General features: G+C 38.7%; 1 protein-coding gene across 5 annotated transcripts in view; it reads right to left on the reverse strand.

The window, feature by feature from the left end:
• Positions 1-446: 446 nt before the first annotated feature.
• Positions 447-19,117, reverse strand: part of LOC127977475 (forkhead box protein P2) — a 98,966-nt gene continuing 80,295 nt past the window's right edge. For all 5 annotated transcript variants that reach the window (XM_052582348.1, XM_052582374.1, XM_052582368.1 and 2 more), the window contains 9 exons: positions 18,188-18,275; positions 15,476-15,559; positions 12,401-12,611; positions 11,839-11,915; positions 11,609-11,710; positions 9,506-9,627; positions 9,342-9,411; positions 8,512-8,723; positions 447-3,863 (listed from right to left, as the gene is read on the reverse strand). In XM_052582348.1, the coding sequence (XP_052438308.1) occupies positions 3,719-3,863; positions 8,512-8,723; positions 9,342-9,411; positions 9,506-9,627; positions 11,609-11,710; positions 11,839-11,915; positions 12,401-12,611; positions 15,476-15,559; positions 18,188-18,275 (1,111 nt within the window). In that variant the 3' untranslated portion in view covers positions 447-3,718. The remainder of the gene's footprint in view (positions 3,864-8,511; positions 8,724-9,341; positions 9,412-9,505; positions 9,628-11,608; positions 11,711-11,838; positions 11,916-12,400; positions 12,612-15,475; positions 15,560-18,187; positions 18,276-19,117) is intronic.

Consider the following 19,117-nt stretch of genomic DNA (forward strand, 5'->3'; position numbering starts at 1 on the left):
GAAGCTCAACTTGGGGCTCAAAAAATAGCAAATATGCATGAAGATGAGCCGTTTCCACCGCAGAAGGCCCCGGCTGTATCCCAAATAACCCTTTCAAATAAGTCAAGGCAGGCCACACTCTCCTCAGATCAAAGGCGAGGATGGAGAACATGGGCCACGTTCATCACACACACCTCTGGCTCCTCTCCTCCCATTGTCTAAACAACACCCGAGTTGACAAGAGCCGGAACAAAGCAGTGTAAGTCGGCTATTAAAGTTTTATAGTTTTTTTTCCCCACATCTTTTTTTCTCAGCTGTATTTGTGTTGCTATGACGAATTCCTCCACATTGCATAAAAGCATAATGCAGCCCCATTTCTACAGACTGTGTCTTTGTAGAATAAAAGATATATGTGTACAAAAAAGTAAGAACTCCCTGATGTTGGAGGTAGACAGTTGCTTTTCAAATCCTAGTTTTGGTCCTTTATTTTATTCAGCAGTGAAAAGCCATGAATACAGAAAATAATGACGGCCGTTACAGTTCTCAGTCGTGACCTCTATCGCAGAAAACCGTAACATATGGACACAGTACACGGTAATGAAAAGTATCAAAAAGGAGTCTCGATTTGAAGAAAAATGAAAAGACAAAAACAACCAAAAGGTATTCACCAATTACATAAACATGTTTTTTTCTGCTACAGTCCCAATTTACTGTATACATCAGGGATCATATTCCCGGAGAATGATAGTTATTAGAAAAGATACATGATTCAACTGCCAGACGTAATGCTTCAGAACGTATGCACAGAGGTACAAGCAATAAATACACACATTAGGAAAAGCCTTACAGCTAAGCAACGCAGATGCAGGAAAAGCAGGTTTGCTATTCTTAGCAAGCAATGAGAGAACAGTAAAAAATTCAGGAAATTCAGGAGAAAAAAAAAACACTGATCTTTTTAGCTTAGAAAAAAAAAATGTCTGGTAAATTCATGTGTCCACCAACATTTTTTTTTTTTTTTTTTAATGTATCTTTTTACATAATATGCACAATTATCAAAATACAGACAAAATCATCCCAGAAAAAACCCCAGACAATCCTAGAATCTATTGGAGGAGATTGCCGATCTGGAGGTTCTTCTGGTATTATGTGCAAGCAACTATTTTAAGCCTTTTTTAAAATGTTTTTACAAAACCCATGCAAACTCTACAGGTAATATGCATTCTGTAGCTGAGAGTTTCTTTTGCCGATCATCATCATCTCCTCCCGGAAACAGTATAGCTGAGGTATGCACACTTTACGCACTTATTCCATCAAAATCCTGATGTTTTATTATACATGTTTATTCATTCTTATTTCCAGTCCATCAAATGAATTTTGACATGCATTTTTTAAACAACACAATATCCCCTTACAGGTTTTTTGTACATATTCATTCTACAAATGTCTGAGGACAAACTAGTTCAATGCAAACCTTCCACATCTGCCTTAGGGAATGTAAACTGGTGCTTTTGGTGACGTCCTTTATGAATCGGGCGGAAAAATGTGTCAGTGGCGTTCAAACAATTCGTGCAATCTGCCATTTTTTCGAGTTGTGAAGAGGTAGAAGCCTTTTTTGGATAAGTGGGAGAACCCTTTTTGTATCTTCTTTCTTAAAGACGCTGTGTCCTTATATTTGGTGCCATAAAATTATTATGAATGTCATCTTCAAGTCAATTTGCTGACTCCAGCAAAGGATTTGTTCATGGATCCAGCTTCGCCGTCTGTGTGTGTGTGTGTTTATGTGCTAAAACTAGCAGCCAACCCTTGGGTTTGGCACAAAACGGGAACATCTGCAAAGAATGTTTCACACACAGATACAAACTTTGACATTATTGGTTACAATACAAAGCAGTTAACCGTCTCAAATGGGGTTTCTGCATCAGAGAACTATCAAAGAAAGAGAGAAAGAAGAAAAGGAAACAGGCTTTGCGTTATTTTCATCTCCATCCGCTGAATAAGACGAGGCAGAAATCTGTATAACTTTGGTTTGACTGAAAACAGAAGCAAACTTTAAAGCAACAACCGCTTTTCCTCGATGACATCAGCAACGTTCAAATCAAAGCGTTTCACCTCAAATAACTGGTTGCTACTTGTACACCATACATGGTTTAACCACAAACCTTCCCATGATCCAACACGAGCTGTATCTATGAATTATACAAGGAGTCTGAATCAATGGATCAAAGCAAACGTCAGCTGGAAAAGGATTCATCCTCTTCCTGACATGGCTCTGTTGTTTGCTTTTACAATAAAACCAAGCCACATCATTTCATATCGACTTGAAATCATGACTTTTTTGGCTTCACTAGATATCGTAAAGTTTGGTTACTATATTTTCGGTTTGGCTCTGAAGAAACTGACGGATAGAAGACATGACACGTTGGACAGTCACAATAAACAGTACATTTCACCAGTAAAAACGATGACAAGATGGCTTACGCAAATCATAATAGAAAAAAAAAGGGAACACAAAAGGAACGTTTTCTGCACTTCCACAAATGATTATTTTGGTCATGATCCATTTATAGCTGCTCTCTTGCTCAAGGCGGACCACATGACGGTCGGTGAATCGAGCTCTTCCTGTTTTATTCAGGGTCGACCGACATCACGAGGCCAGAGAGAGCGCTCCGTCTGTCGATCAAATTACATCAAAATCATTTATCTTTGTACAGGGCTAAAGGAGACAATCCCAGAGGTTATTCGAAGGTAGTTAGTGGAAAAAAAAATCTTCTCTTTGTACTAGTTAAAGTCACAGAAGACTGACCAAAGAGTCTGGCGGCTTCTGTCTAAGCTATCGGCCGTTGATAGTGTTGGCTTTGGTTTCTAGCTGTTGCCTGTGACTCTTTGCAGGTAGACAAAGCTTTAGAACAAGGAGGTAAAGAGACTAGAAGAATATGCAAGAAACGCATCTTTTCTTTCGTGTTTTTCTTCTCAGCATGGTGCTCGCAGCAGTTGCGACTGAATCACATTTCACATTTTCAGCAGAAACGGAGCTAGTGAGACTCGAGACCTACTTTGAGGACTTTTTTTGGATAGCTGAAACAGTCTTGATACCTTGGTTGTTATTGATGTGATTTTAAGAAATGCCATTTACAGTTGGTTGTGACTCAAAATGAACATAAGCTAAGTTGCGGGAAGAAGGAAACGACAATGGCGGGAAAAAAAATAATTAACAACAACAACAAAAAAAAAAACATTTTTTTTTCCTTTTTACATTTTTTGTCAACATACAGGCAGTGACACTAATTTTTGATACTACTCATGTGCAAAAAATAACAGAGCAACAACTTGAATTGAACCAGCAATTGCAATCTAACACCAGCGACTATTGTGACTTGGATATTCACAAACGTAAAACTTCTTTTTTTGGCAGTACATGTGGCCGTTGGCTTGCTCCTGTTTCACTTCTGTCTTTTTTCGGTCCGTGAGCCTTGTGTCCGTTGCGTGAGGTGTCCGAGCTGATTCGAACGAAATCTCGTCCTTTTATGTTTGTTTTTAAAAAGCAGACGTCTCATGTCTGTCCATCTGTGGTCCCTAAAGATCTGCGCTATAGATTGTCTTCGGGCCAGTCTCCAGATGCATGCTAAATAAATACTCGGCCTGCTGCGTCCAGTCTTTCTGCATTCACGGTGGTTGTGGATTAGTAGAGGGGCGGGGCCAGAAAGGGCCAGAGCCCTGGCGGAAGGGTGGGGCAAAATAGTCATTCCAGGTCCTCCGATAGGTTACCCTCCTCAAGCTCCCGGTCCTCATCCAACTCAGGACTGTGATTGGCTGTGGTTATCAATGACATCGGACAGTCATCGTCGTCCATGTTTAGTGGCTCCTCCTTCACATGAATAGGAGGCCTGTGTAAGTAAAAAAAAAAAAAATAATAATTATCCACAATTTAGACGGAGGTCTGGTCACATATGTTAAAGATCACATTAATGCTGCATTTATTTAATCTAGAATACAGTAAAACATAATATTATGAAATAAGTAAATAAATAACAGTTTCGATTTTTTTTTTATATTTAAAAATGTAATTTATTCCTGTAATGCAAAGCTGAAAACATTACTCCAGTCTTCAGTGTCACAAGATCCTTCGGAAATCATTCACATATGCTGATTCGGTGCTTAAGACACATTATTTATATTCAAAGTTGAAAACTGTTACTGCTTAATATTTGTGGGGAAACTGATAAATTTTTCTTTAATGAATAAAAAGTTCAAAAGAATAACATTTAGATAATAATTGTAATAAAATGTAACATGTATTTTCTGAATAAAAATATTAATTTCTTGATCAGAATCAAGTATCCCAGGAAGCTGTCAAAACGAGTACCTACAAGCTCTGTAGTCTATAGAAAAGCAAATCAAAGATCGTATTACAAATCTGTAGTGAAATAAGAAAAGTGTAAAAACTGTTACTCAAACATGCTACACTCCACCGGAGACACCTTTAGCTCAAGATGCCCTTGATTTCAAAGTCTCAAAAAAGCATTAACAGCAATTAAACCCCGATTAATGAAGCGCGTGTGGAAACGTGAAACAGTTGGCAGTAAAATATGCTCGCCACTGAGAAGTTTACTGATGGCACCTGCTATTTAAATGGGGAAAAGAGTAGCTGCAGCCCCATTATAAATAATGGAGAAATTCTCATCCCCTCGCCCCTGGAGCAAACGTGGGGGGAGTGGAGCTTTTTTTTTTAAATTTTTTTATCTTGTTAATAGAAAGTGCAGGCCTTCGTTAATATGCAGGGGCCGTGATGGCACTTCTCCAGTGAGGAGACAACCTGCAGCTAGACTCCACCATTAATCAACTTCAGACTGCCAGCTGCCTCGGACACCATGATCCATGTTTTTAACTCCAAATGGATGAATATCTTTAGCGACTGTCAATAAATGTAGGTGAAAAAACACAGAGCGGTTTGGCGAGGAGCGGCGAGATGCTAAAGAGAGGGCGGAAGTAGGGTTACTAACAAGAATAATAACTCTGTCATACACAAACAAGGCTTAACATGATCTCAAGCCCTTGGCAGGGAGAGAGGTTTGTGCTACCATGATAAATCTGACAAAACCTAATTATTTCTGACACGTCGGATGCATCAGGAAATCCCGCTGGACTGGAGAGAGAGAACCCTTATCAACTAGTCTCTGTATTAGGCCGTGTCTGGCTGCTCTCTCCTGGGTCCCGCTCATCAATGGCACGGGGAACTTTGAATATGAAAAGAATTTTAAAAGGTACAGATTACTTTAATATTTATAGCAAAATAGATTAATATTCAGATGTGGAAGCGCCAGGATGTTTCAGTCTCCTATTCTCGGCTACGTGCGCTGGAGAGAGAAAGGGGGCGACTACACCAGACCACCACAATGATATATTTCACACCCTCAAGAAATACCTGCGAATGCGAATTAAAAAGTCCTTCCTTTATTAAAGCAATTAATTCAAGCACAATGGCGTCTGGCCGTCAGACAGTGTAATCTTAAGTAAAGGCATGCTTTCGTTTTGGCATGTCCATCGGCCATTACAAGTTCTTTTTTTCTCTGTACTAATTTGACATACTTTCATATAATTTTTATAATTTATGGAATTCGTTATCGTCATTTCATTTCGTTCTCATCATTTAACTGGTATATTAGCCATAAAAACATTAGCATAATGTTCGCAATTATCTATTTTGTCAATGTAACAAAATAGTGCTATAAAAGACGTTTTCGACTGTCACTGCTCATTACTAAAATTACTTTTTCTGCAATCTCAGCCACAACAATGATGTTACTATCTATTTTGGTATCAGAAAGGTAATATATAGTTAGTATGCTCACCTGTGATTTCTGTCATTGTAATTCACCATATTTTTTATTAGTTTGTACATTTTACTTGTGCCACAGCCATAAAACTGAAGCTATTATATTAGTAAACATCTACTTTGTCATCATAATTTTTTGATGGGGCTATAAAAGACACCATTGACCAACAACGTTCACCTAACGTTCCGTTGGCCACATTTATCGTACAATAACAAACAGATATAATTAAAGATATTACGGCGAGACAAATGATCCCGGTCGGTCTGACGTTCCACTGGCCATTAAGCTCGACACAGGCCTTTACTCCTAATGTGAAGAAGCATGGCTTACAGCTTTCATTTGCATTAATTATAAATCAGCAGCATGCTTGTGAGGTTGGAAGAGGAGAGAGAGAGGAAGAGAGAGAAATGATTAGGCTTTGCCGTCCCTTCTACACTGTATTAAGATGTCAGGATGAGTCATTTTGTGTTTAATGAGAGGCTGGCATGAGAAAATCTGGAGCCTGTGTCAGTCTCTGTGTGTGTGTGTGTTTGTGGACACTGGCACAGTGCTTGAGTAAAGATGCTTCCCTTGCCCAAAATTATCAGAGACAACTATTACTACAACACTACCAGTTTCAAGCATGTTTGTGCAAGAGTGTGTGTTTAATAAGGTTCTATATATTAGTAATATTTTAGTAATTTTACTTCCATAATGGGACATTTCAGAGGATAAACAATGAGAAAATTTTAATTGTACTTAATTTTATCCATTGAGAATTCACTTGATAAAAAGTGCATTTAAAAAAAAAACATTTCAGTTTCAATTTCAATCAAATATTCTTTGAATTTTGCTTGCAAACTATTACATTTTCTCCTCCAAACAAGATACATACACACACATATAGTCTGAAAGATGCCATTAATGCAACATCTTAGTCCAATTGTTCTGTTTCTCAGGAGACAAAAAGTGAATATGTTGTCCTATTCATTATTAAACGCAGCTCAGAAAAAACCACTCGCCAAACATATTTCTTCCATTTTGGGCATGCAGAGGTCATGTAACAGATTTCACCTTTATTGAGCATTTATGTCTTAATGCTTCAGCCAGGAAGAGAGAAAATATGACAGACGGACAGAAATAAAAAGACAGAGGGGGGTCTAGAAACACCAGACTTAACTGTGCGTTATTAAAAGTTAAATAACCTGAGGGAGTGAATACACAGGGATTCTGTCTGGATCTCAGATAGTGGCCCACACTACTGTCCCACTTCTGACTCAAACACACTCCTATTAACACACATTTTCAGAGCGTGCAGTGTGTTTTTGTAGCTAATAGGTTCTTTGGGTTGGCGTTAGCAACTCTTTGCATGAAATGTGCGCGTGCAGGTCTGACGGCGTGCAACACACTTCCCACTGCCAGTAACGCTCGTGCTACTATCTTTGGCTCAATAAACACAGCCATCCAGCATGAGTGACATCACTGATTTGGGCGAGCACATGTTCTATATCACCATTCCTCCGACCGGCACTGCATTAATCTTTCATCAGCCTGTGCTCTCTCTCGGTCTCCTCCTTTCTCTCTGTGAGCCATTAAAAAAGATGGAAAGGCAAAGATTCTAAAGTAATTAATGATATAGTTAGCTGCTAAATATTAATAGGAATGGTCTTGCATAAAATATAACATCTAAACCTCTGTGATGCGGACAGTGGGGTAATTACAAGAGAATCTATAATTATATCAGCCTTCACTTCTTACCTATTTATAGGTAAGAGCTGTAATCCAAGAACCAAATGTACACTTAACCCTAAGGTCTAGATGATTTTTTATTATTTATTTGTATGCATGTGTAATTTAAATGTCATTTAGGAACCTTGCGAATATTCATAACACAGCTGGTTTAATGCTAAAAACCTGAAAAACTCAAATATATATATATATATATATATATATATATATATATATATATATATATATATATATATATATATATATTTTTTTTTTTTTTTTTTTTTTTTTTAAGTATCACTTTAATAATTATTCTGTTACTGCTAAAGTACAATATTCAGTTATTGTTTTTGGCACAAAAATGTTTTGGCTATAATTTCCAAACATCATCCCTTAACATTTAAGGTAAGTATTTTAAAATAAATAATATTTGTAATTATTATGTTATTTTATTATTGCCAAACTATAATAAATGCACATTATCTCTCAAAATTGAAAGTAAATGAGCAGTTTGAAACCCATTTAATTTCCATAAAATGTGAAACTGGATTTTTAAGAGTAAAGAGTGAGTGAATTTAATTTTAAAAGGGAATTTAGAAATGACAATTTAATTTTAACAATTTAGGAACCATTCGAATACTCATACCACTGCAGAATCAGTGCTAACAAAAAAAAACGGTATAATATTTTTTATAAACAATAATAATGATTCTGTTTTATTTTTATAAACATTATTTTAGGATCTTAAACACAAACAATTGATCACATGTACAACATGCTGATGAAATGAATAATAATGATATAAGTAATTAACAATAAAATTATAGCCCACATTTCATGATCCAATCGAATCCTGCTGGATGAAATCAAGCACTGCTGAATATATTTTATTATTATTATATTATTCATTTTATTGATTTTGTAAATCAGTATAGACTTTAAGTGTGCTGTTTTGTGTCTAAATGCACATGTACAGTGTGTGTGAACTCACAGTTGGGTGTGTGGGGAGTATCCGGGACTGCTGTGTCCGTTAGTGTCCAGGTGATCTAGTGTGCCGTTGAGATCTTCATGCATGCTGCCCTGTAATAGGCCGGTCGGGCTGCCGCACATCAGTCCTGGAGGACTCGCCCCCATCATACATGACGCGCTATTCATCAAGCCTGGATTACCCAGCAACGGCAAAGAGGTCTCCGCCAATGCAGCCTACGAAAGAAAGAGAGAGAGAGAGGGAATAGTTATACTCAAGCACTTTCAGCAGTCTGCATGTCATAGCGCACGGCTTCCAGCTCCTTCGAGATTATCTCCTCTTTTTTTTATTGAGCTACTTCCAAATTATTGCTGAAGTATCAGTATGATAAAAACAAATGAGAACTGCTACATAGTGGCAGGGAAAAAAACAACAGGAAAGTTTCGAAGAGTTGGAAAAAAAACAATCTCTTCACCTTACAAGACAGGCCTCAAATGAACACAGAATAAAGACAGACGGAGCATCCACATGATAATGAAACCATCCAAAACTTTACCTCAAAACTGTCAAAAAAAAAAAAAGACTTGACATTTTTGCCTCCTGCACATTAAAGTTATATACAGTAATTAAATTTTAAAGTTTTTGCCACGAGCACCTCGCTGGCCGACACTGCGAAGCCAAATCATTTATGACAGTTTGGATAAATATTAATGATTATGCCCCCGCATTTGCACAGGCTGCAATCAGTCTGAGGCCAGGCTGGCAGAGAAGGTACCTGCCTCTACCACACGGTGTCCTTCTAGACTTTCACTGACTGTGCCAACCTCACACACACACACACACACACACACTACCTGTAAGCTGGCGTTGAGAGCTGCCCCATAACCCAGACTGGATGGCAGGTTCTTGACCAGCGTCGGGCTCCTGAACACAACAACACAAACGTTGAAGTTTATTACTATTAATCTGACTGTAACCGCATCTGAAAAACATTTATATTGTGTTTGTTTGTGTTTACCCTGTTATCTTCTGAGATCTGCGTTTCTGATATTCCATTTCGTCCACGGTCCACACTGCGCCTTTCACGTTCTCCACCCGGACGAAACACTTGTGCAGGCTGAGGTTGTGTCGCACTGCGTTCTGTTAAACATACACACATATACATATATACATATACAAATAATATATATATATATATATAAAGAGTACATTTACTTCAATAAATGTATTAGTGTGCATGATTTATCAGTGCAATAAAAAAAAAAAAAAAAAAAACATTTCTGCTGGTGTAATCAAAGTCGCATAGGTGGGGAAAAATATCAATAATATCACATCTTATCTGCTGAACACTATCGTTGTTGTAACATGTTATGGTAGATTAAAACTAAATTATGTCAGTTATTTAAAGATTAAAGTAGAGAAAAAAATGTAGATGTTTCAGGTTTAGAAATTAAAAGGGGGAAAAAAAGTGCAATAATTAAAACTCCAAAAATATATTCAATTTATCAAAATGACCCATAAACACTCCTTCATAATCAAGAAGCGTGAATAAAAAAAATAAAGAAATATGGCGAGTCTTATACGTCACCATAAAAAAAATCTAATTAAAATGTAGCAAAGGAGCCAAATAATAACCTTAGCTTATATTACTTTTTTTCCATGTTTTATTTGAGGGGCGGGTTTTTTTTTTCTTCAAGAAAAGGGAGAGAGAGGAATATATATAAAAAAATAAACCCTCATAAGCAGATCTCGCATCTGACCTGAAAATCCCAGGATTTGATTGATCTTAATGCCCATGGCTCTGAATATGATAATTTTAATATTAATGAGCAAATGAGCAGTTTTATTATGCATGCTATATAGTTATAACTAATAAGCTGGCGGGGCTGAGAGCTCGATCCCCAAGCTGAGCTGATGAGACCAAGCACAGATATTAAATCACCTTTCATTCCTTTTTAAAAATTCTCTGTTAATCAAATGACAAGCCCGTCACCAGCCGGCCGTGCCCGGGCCCTCACAAAAGAGCAGGGAGGCTCCGAATGTAAATTCCTGCTCCGCTATTGTAGGAGGAGGGACCCGAATATGCCGAAAGCCCCTGCTTTGCCTCTTTGTTCCAGCTGAGACCAGATTAAAATATTGAGTTGATAAGGACAGAAGCAAAGAGAGCTGGAAAAAGGGATGCATATGCAGCCATAATAATGCCTAAAAACTCTACATCTCCAAACAGTAAATGAGTCATGGCCCAGCATGCATCTTTACGGGGAGCTATTGCACACCCTTGTGGAGCAGCAATCATACACCAGCATCATTAGCAAGCCAAACCCAAATTAATTCACCTTGCTAAATCTAGTGCTGGGAAATGCTTCGTATGATGATTGGAGACAGAGAAACCTTTGATAGGACCTGCGTCTCGAGTTAAAATAGAAATGGAAAAACAGCCATGTATCTTATCGACATGCACCGTGCTCTCCTGTCTAAAAATAGAGAATGGTTTTCATTGTATCCTCCTTTTCTTTTTATCCCTGTCTGACAATGTATTTGTTGGGACAAAGATACAAATGAGGTCTTTTGTACTGAGAAATAAAGTGTGTTTCCAGGATGACAGGGGCATTAGCGCTTTAGAACCAAGCGGGTCTTAATCTCTCTCTCCATTTGTCTTGTTCCCCTTTGTTTTTTGTCTCACCGCATGAGATAAAGTGTGTATGAAGCCTCAGCTGACATCAACAACAACAAGAAAAGGTATGTAACAGAGTGCATCTACAAAGCAAACAGCCATCTTTCAAACTAATTAACCAATAATATGCAGGCTGGCGAGGGAGAAAAACTGAAAAGGAGACACTGAGAAAGCAGTAATACGCTATGTCTAACAAAAGGTGCTGATGATTGAGTGGCTGGTTAGTAATTAGCGCGTCAGAGCACACACCTCCCCGTCAAGACTCGGCTATTAATTGCAGCAAATTAGAAAACGATATCAGAGGCTGAATTATTCTTTCACTTGTCACAGAGAGAAAGCGTGAGAGAGAGATAAAGAGAGAATTTGTCCTTTTCATGAGGCAGTTTACAAAGGGGGCGATTGCCATTAATCGGCCTATGTCCCTGGCAGGCCTCCGTAGCACATTACCTTCCAGGTTGCAGCGTTGCGTCTGAAGTAGGCGAAGGTGCGTGTGAACCAGCTATAGATTTCGTTGAGCGTTAGCTGCATGTCACCTGCCTCCAAGATAGCCTGCAATGAGATGCCATTAAGCGGTGCGTTACAAACTGGAGTGCATCAAGACGCTCTCATCCAGATTTAATTCAAGCAGCAATTAATTACAATCTAATCAGGCTAAAGCTAATTTATTTCCCACTCACCTGCCTGATGAGGGTTGCATAAGTAAATGGCGGCCTGACGTCGGCGTTCTTGTAAAACTCGTAGTTTGGGGCGATCTCTGCAGAGAAAAATAAATAAATAAATGATACGAAGCAGCAGATAAATAAAAATAAAATGAAATAAACCCAAGTGGGATAATTGCTAAACGTGTCTCCGCCAGGAATTCATTTAGGATTTTATCAAATTAAAATGAGAGGCGAGTTGGGGGGTAGGGGGGCTACACTTCAAATCAGCATTTTACACGTCCAACTAAATACATTTTTAATTAATCTCTCTCTGGAGAAATCTTAAACATTAACACGCTCGTGAATTTAGAGCACGCATTGATATTTTGTATGTGTTTGAATAATTCATGCCTTCACCGCTGTTCCAACACTTGCAGAAGACCAGTAAATATAAACATCAAACACGATGTTTTTAGATGCACCACCTTCTTGAATATTGCATCATTTTATATTTGCTTGTAATTAAAATGCATTGAATATTGATGATTTGATTTTAGCCTAATTTGCATAAAGAGCGAACAAAATAGCATCCACAAACCTGAGGACAAGGGCATGGAGTATTTGTCAGGGTGGCGTCTGCGCATGGCGCCCATGCTGGGCACGTTGGCGGGACTAAGAACGCTGGGCACCTGGGGCATCTGGGAAAGGGGCGTGACTGGAGCGGTGGGCGTGGTGGGTGTCTGAGGTAAGTTGGGGGGCGAGACAGATGGGAGGTTCTTTGACATGGTGACACTGGAGACGAGATTCAGCTGTAAAAGAGAGAGAGAGGGTGCTGGCTCATTCCTACAGCTGTGTTTCCCCTAATAAGCAAAGGAGGAAGCAGCCAATCTGCACTAATTACAGGATGAAATTTTATTATAAGAATTCTAATTAGAGCACACTGTTAAAGATTATCTAATTATCAGACTGTGAGTTATCCTGGCCCATCTCTATCCCATAAGAGCTCACTGGATGCAAAACACACACAGTGGGAATAACATCACTTGGCTTCCTATCATAACCTAGTGCCTCGCTAGTGATCCATCTTGATCTCTTCCCGTCTTACCACCCAAACACATAGTCAAAGGTTTTCTTTTCAATATGCACTTATCCTCTACTTTCCACCCTGTCCTTTAGTCTCGCCGTTAATTCCTTTGAATGGTAATGACATCATTACATATTCAAACCAAATTGCCTTAATTGCAAATTGGCAAGCAGAGTTCCGGTGCTGTCAGAATTAAAAATGTTCAACGGTTTAACATCAACAATCGTTTGTTGCATGTGTTGATAAAAACAATGAAATGTCAAGCTGGCTATTCTCAGGCGGCTGCTCTATAGACAATTACAGCTCCACTTAATGATGATGAGATAATGCCAACACAGAGAGTGGCATGCGCTATACCACTTTGCAAGAAATCAATGACTACTCTAGGGGAATGTTATATCCTGGCTAACGACTGGAACTAAGACCTTGAAAGGAAATTAATGAAAAAGACAAGTGGTCTACCACCGGGACGTCTTAGCAAAAGGGTAAATGGTTATGTTGTTGACACTACATCACATGCCAAGTAAATACTAGTGTCTTAATCACTATGAAAATCAAAATTGACCCCATTACTTCTAAATGTGTCTTATGAACACTTCATTGCTGCACAGAATAAAAAAATTAAATAAAAATTATATAAACAACAACAAATTCTACAACTAAAATTTCATTTCAAAATATGCTACAAGTTGAAAAAAAGAAAGAAAATAAAACTTACAATACCACCAACAAGTTTTTAATGCTTAACGACTGTGTTACATATGCTAAAACAAAAAACTAGCTTTTTTTATATGAGCGACTAAGTTTTTGTGCTACATTTATTGGCATTTGTATTACCATCTTGCAAAAATGCATTTTGATGTGTACAATACATTGTATAATTTGTCAGGGGTCGGGTCACGGCACCAGATTTGAGGACCGTCTCTATTAATACCTTTCTTATTGTGGCCAAATCACCACATCAGGCTATAATTATACACTACTCATCGAAAAAGGTTTTGATACAATGTCAAATAATGCAAAAAAGCACTTCATAATAAATCCTATCAGTAGAGAGGGAGCGGGGAAACAGATAGAGTGTGCTGCATGTATATTTAAAATGTTAAGACAAGATATTTCTCCTCGTTCCTCACCTGGTTATGGCAACAAGCGTAACATGTTTGCGAAACGGAATTTATTAAAGCTTAAGTGAGCAGGAGTGAATGAGATGCAGGGATCAGCCCTTTACTACCGCTGCTCATCTGAATATACATTCAAAGTTGGCTGAGAGGAAGGCAAGGGGTTGGGAAAATAGAGCCCCTCATTATTCAGGACTAGCAGCCTTGGTAACTTTGATTTTCAGCCATCCATGGCATGGCCAAATGGTAACATTTAATGAAGTGCCATTCAGAGTTTAAATGGGGTCATATAACAGTCTACCAGCACCTTGTGTTGGGATAGCTGCTGAGAGTTTGCCAGTGCTCATTTTGTTGTGCTAATACATTTTCACTATTAATATTTATCAAATGTGTGGAACAGTTCTCTGTCGGCCCTGTGTGTACGAGGGTGTGAAAATACGCCATATTATCTGAAACATTCCTGTTTTGTAGGGAGGATACAAGTGTTCTCTTTGATAACTGTGAAACCGATAACGTTAAAGCTCGTTTGCGTGAGCCTGACACTTGCACTAAGACAAAAAGGAATGAGCCGGAAAAAATATATATTATTTAAGAACTGATTATTTGAGAACTTGCCATTAATTGTTCATTATCGAATGCAATTAGCAGTCCTTTCATATCCGGTTTATGAAATGTAATATTCCATTAATATAATTCATATGCGTTTGTGGATTATAGGCTGAATGTTTCTTATTAGTTTTTCACCGAGCTGCCGGAGTTCTGAGGATGAAAAAGAGAGAGGTGAGCAGTCGATTCCTGATGGATTTACAGGATAATTATTCAGTCTTGTGATTATCTGCTTTATACGGTGGGAGGTGATGAGAAAAAATTATGCTGGTGAAATTTGCTACTTGCTAAGCGGTGGCAACACGCTAACAATGCTTACCCCCGCAAAATTTTTAATAGCTAATAAATAATTCCAATAAATAATATTTATTACAGTCTACTCTCTTTTGTAAACACTTTAATTTCCAGCACAACAACTATGTATTTTGTATCTGATTAATGGTTAAGAATGTCTTTGGGATTTTTTTTGATGGCCATTTTCATATATTGATCCATTTTTCTCCAAATACACAGCTACATCTCTGAATGTTTACAGATTACGGGTTATTTCTTCACAGATCATCTTCTCCCATTTTCCATCTATTATTTCAAACATTTTTTTTTTAAACCAAACGTCTTCCCCCTTCTTTAAGTGCACGGTGCGAAACATCTTTTACTGGCCAACAGATTGTTTGCCGTGCTAAAGCCATCAGAGCGTAATTGCTCTGTGTTTTTGGCTGAGATCGGGTATATGATTTAATGTTCTCTCGGTCCTGGTAGGGTCCCAAGAAAGCAGGCATTACAAATCCCATTCTCTTCTCATCCTTTAGAGAGTTCATTTACCATCCATGTCCTGTTTACTGTATGCGTACCAATATGCACTCACCGGTTTTGGTGATGGTTTGGGTTCTGAAGGCCTCATGTGCAAGTGTGCCATCATCGCCTGAAGACGCTCACGCTCTTTAGAAAGCTGTTAGCGGAAAGAGGGGGAGAGAGAGAGAAAAAAGAAAACAGACCGGTTTTAGAAATGAGTGATTTTCCCCAGACTTCCACAGTAATACATCTTGTTATCAAGCTTGTTCGCTTGTAATAAATCCCGCATATGGCCAGACCGACTTCCTTAAGTTTGCCTAAAAGATAGACATAAAGCAGTGGTTCTCCACTGGCGGGTCATGATCCAAAAACAAGCCAGAGTGCTTTTCCAATGGGGCCATAGACAGCTGCAAAGCAGCAATGCTAAATGCAAATAAAAAATGCAATTAACCATACACTTGAGTTGAGTTAGGATCGAACAATAAACAGGCTTATTAACTTTCAAAAAGGACAGGAAAAATGAACTGAAAAAGGAAAATTGGTAAAATACAACATTTTAGTTGGTCAGTTGGTAAAATTTGTCTGTTTTTATGCATTTAAACAAATGTTGAATTTGGTCATGTTTTTAGGTATATTTCGGTAATTTATGTATACAACCTTACTGCAAAGTGATCCACTATTATGTCTGATTTCTGAAGCAAAACCAGTTGAGAACCACTGAGAGCGAGAGAGAGGCAGATTAAAGCAAAGATAAGAGAACCATTTCTCATGGTGCGGTGATGGAGAGCTGAAGGTGGTGCTCGGAGGTCACAGAAAACAAATAGCACTTCATCTTTTTGTCAATACCAGAATTTGGGTCAGCAGAGCTCTGACAATAACAAGCTATTCAGGCCATAAATTAGAGGGTCCTAGTGGGCGACTCAAAGTCCTGTGGACACTGTTAGGGCTGGACTGGATCTAGCAGCTGCCGAGAGGTGAAGGGGTCCTGCAAACAGAGTGCCAGTCGGTCCCGCCTCCCTGCCTCCTCCCAGGTCCTCCGAGGTCCAGTTAGTGCCCCGGCGATCTGTTATCATCAATCTAACTCACAGTGAATGACAGGGACTGGCCTGCATGGCGCACCACCTTGAACTCTGCCGGTGAGCTGGCATTCGAGTTCTGAACCGGGCCTCATTACCACTGACGGAGGACGAAAAAAAAAATTGCCAAAAAGAGTGGGGAAAAAAAAGCCCAGAAGGACAGAAAACAGCAGCTCTGCTGTAATTGGTCACAGTGTAAGCACGAGAGCTTTGTTGTATCAGCGAACAAGAGAACAAGTCAAGGAATAAATCGTGATGTCCATCTGTTATTTTACATATAAACAAGAATTATTCATTGTTCTGTTTCAAGAGCCCAACAAGGGAGGGTTTCGCCGAGCGTAAAAACCTTTAAAGGTTGAGGGGAACGCTTGGCTTGCATTCAGATTGGCATCACAAAGGCTTAGAGGAGCCATGGTCAGAAAGCAATCCACACCACAAAGGCAATGCAGCTCTTTATGTTTGTAAATGCAAGGGAACCTCTAGATTTAGATAAAAAATAACTAGAGGCCGCACTTATTCTGCAAGTGAAACTGCTTATTTATTTGAAATTAACAGAAGAAAGATGGATTTTAACCCCGTGTGCCACATCCCATGATGCACAGGAAGGTGTGAGGCAAAGGACAGAGTGTTAACTGTTGGGAGAGATGGCCGCAGTGCTGAGTAATAGCATCCCTCAATCACTGCTCTCATTATCTCGCCAGCGTGACACCTTAATAAGGTCATGCTCCAGCTACTGAAAATAGTGGCTCTCTTTAGAGGTTCCTTCAGGTGCAAAGTGTATTTAATTAACACAGTCCAGCCCAGATGCACACATATTAATTGGACGGGATAGAAAATAAGCACAAACCATGATTCAATTATAAAGGCATGTGATGGTTTTCACCTTTATTGGGATGGATTTGCTCATGGTGTCCCTTTTGCAAGTTAATACGCTGCAAGTTTTTTATGGCAACAAGCTAATTAACAAAATGTTTGGTGTTATGCTGCAAAAAACCATTTAAAGTTGAACAAGTGTGTTTTAAAGACAACATTAATTCAAAATCAAGCGAAACATGAACTGAACACCTACTTTTTACAATCAAATCAAGTCCTAATGCATTAAAGCCGGTCTTGCTCTAAACTAAGGACTAAAATCTAAATAATGATTGTTTTCAAACACTTTTACTATCTGCCACAGGATAAGCAGATAGTCCCGTTTGCAGCCTGCCAATCCTTACATTTATTCATTCAGCAGATGTTTTTTATCCAAATGACAAACATCACAAGAAATTTGTCATAATGAACAACATTTTCCAGGCACATTGTAAAGTTTCAAGTATAGTTAGTACACAAACTAGGTAAGTCAGGTTGGTTTAATATTTCAATAATGCAACATTACTTTCACTGTGTTGAGAAATCAGTCTACAAATCACACATGCTTTTCGAATTTCATTTCATGTTGCTCTAAAGCTCACTCAAAAACGTCAATTCTGTCATTAACTCACCCTCATATAATTCTAAACCTGTATGATGTTCTTGTTCCAAACTAACTGATCTTAACTGACTTTTTTTGTACGGACACCAAAGCGTCAATACATTTTTCAAACACTTTCTTTTGTGTTCCACAGAAGTCAGTCATGCACACCTGAATCACATAATGCCAGAATTGTAATTTTTGGGTGAACTGTTTCTTTAAATGCATATATGTTGTATTGTTGTGTCTACTGTACCTGTATCTCGAGCTGTTGTACCACCTGCATCTGTACTCTGCACTGAGCAGTACTCCTGTCATCCAGAGCGTGTTCACTGTTAAGGTGCCTGTGGGTAAACAGGAGAAACGGATGAGAAACCAACCCCTCACACACACGCGCACACACACACACACACAGAGAGACTGAACCAATAATAGACCGTTGCTGTTGATCAACTACCACTGTTGCTGATGAATATGATTTCTGGATTACAGGACATCCATCCCATTAGCTTTTAACAAACCGCCGCCATCTAGCAAGCTTGTCCCACGCTCTCTGAAAGCCGGTGTTTAACATCACAATAGAGCGACTGTCATGCGAATGAGAGGCAGCACTCAGAACACAACGGCTTATGAGGGATGTTAGAGTACAAAAGGCCTTGCGCAGAGGTTTTGTCTTCTACATTTATCAAGAAATAAATACAATAAATGTAATTTAACTCAAGTAACGTTTAAAAAGTGCCTTCTACGAAGAGTGCATTATTCCGCCGACATATTAAATGTATCTACTCATCCTTTCATTAGAATATTAGCAGAAAGAAAAAAAACACTTCAGACTGCAGGAGCAGTCAATGGCAGTTTTCCTTGATTGGATTTTGTCTGCAGGACACAAAAGAAGCCCGCCATTAAAATAGACCTTTATTCCCGGCAAACGCACGAAGGCGAAAAGGTTTTTAAAAGTGTTGTGATGTTCGGTAATGAGCCTCTATCTAAATTATCACTGGTGACAAACCCACAAAGCGCTCTTTTAGAAGACATGCTTGTGAAATGCCAATGCTGCCACTCTCTTTCCTGTAATTATAGGTTAGCTTGCAGACCCTTCAATGATCATTTACAGTACAACCTCCAGTGCATTAGAGTGAGCTTCAATTGCACACACAGTCGCACACACACAGTCGCACACACACAC

Source organism: Carassius gibelio, chromosome A4 (genome assembly GCF_023724105.1).
Source record: "Carassius gibelio isolate Cgi1373 ecotype wild population from Czech Republic chromosome A4, carGib1.2-hapl.c, whole genome shotgun sequence".
Lineage (NCBI taxonomy): Eukaryota > Metazoa > Chordata > Actinopteri > Cypriniformes > Cyprinidae > Carassius > Carassius gibelio.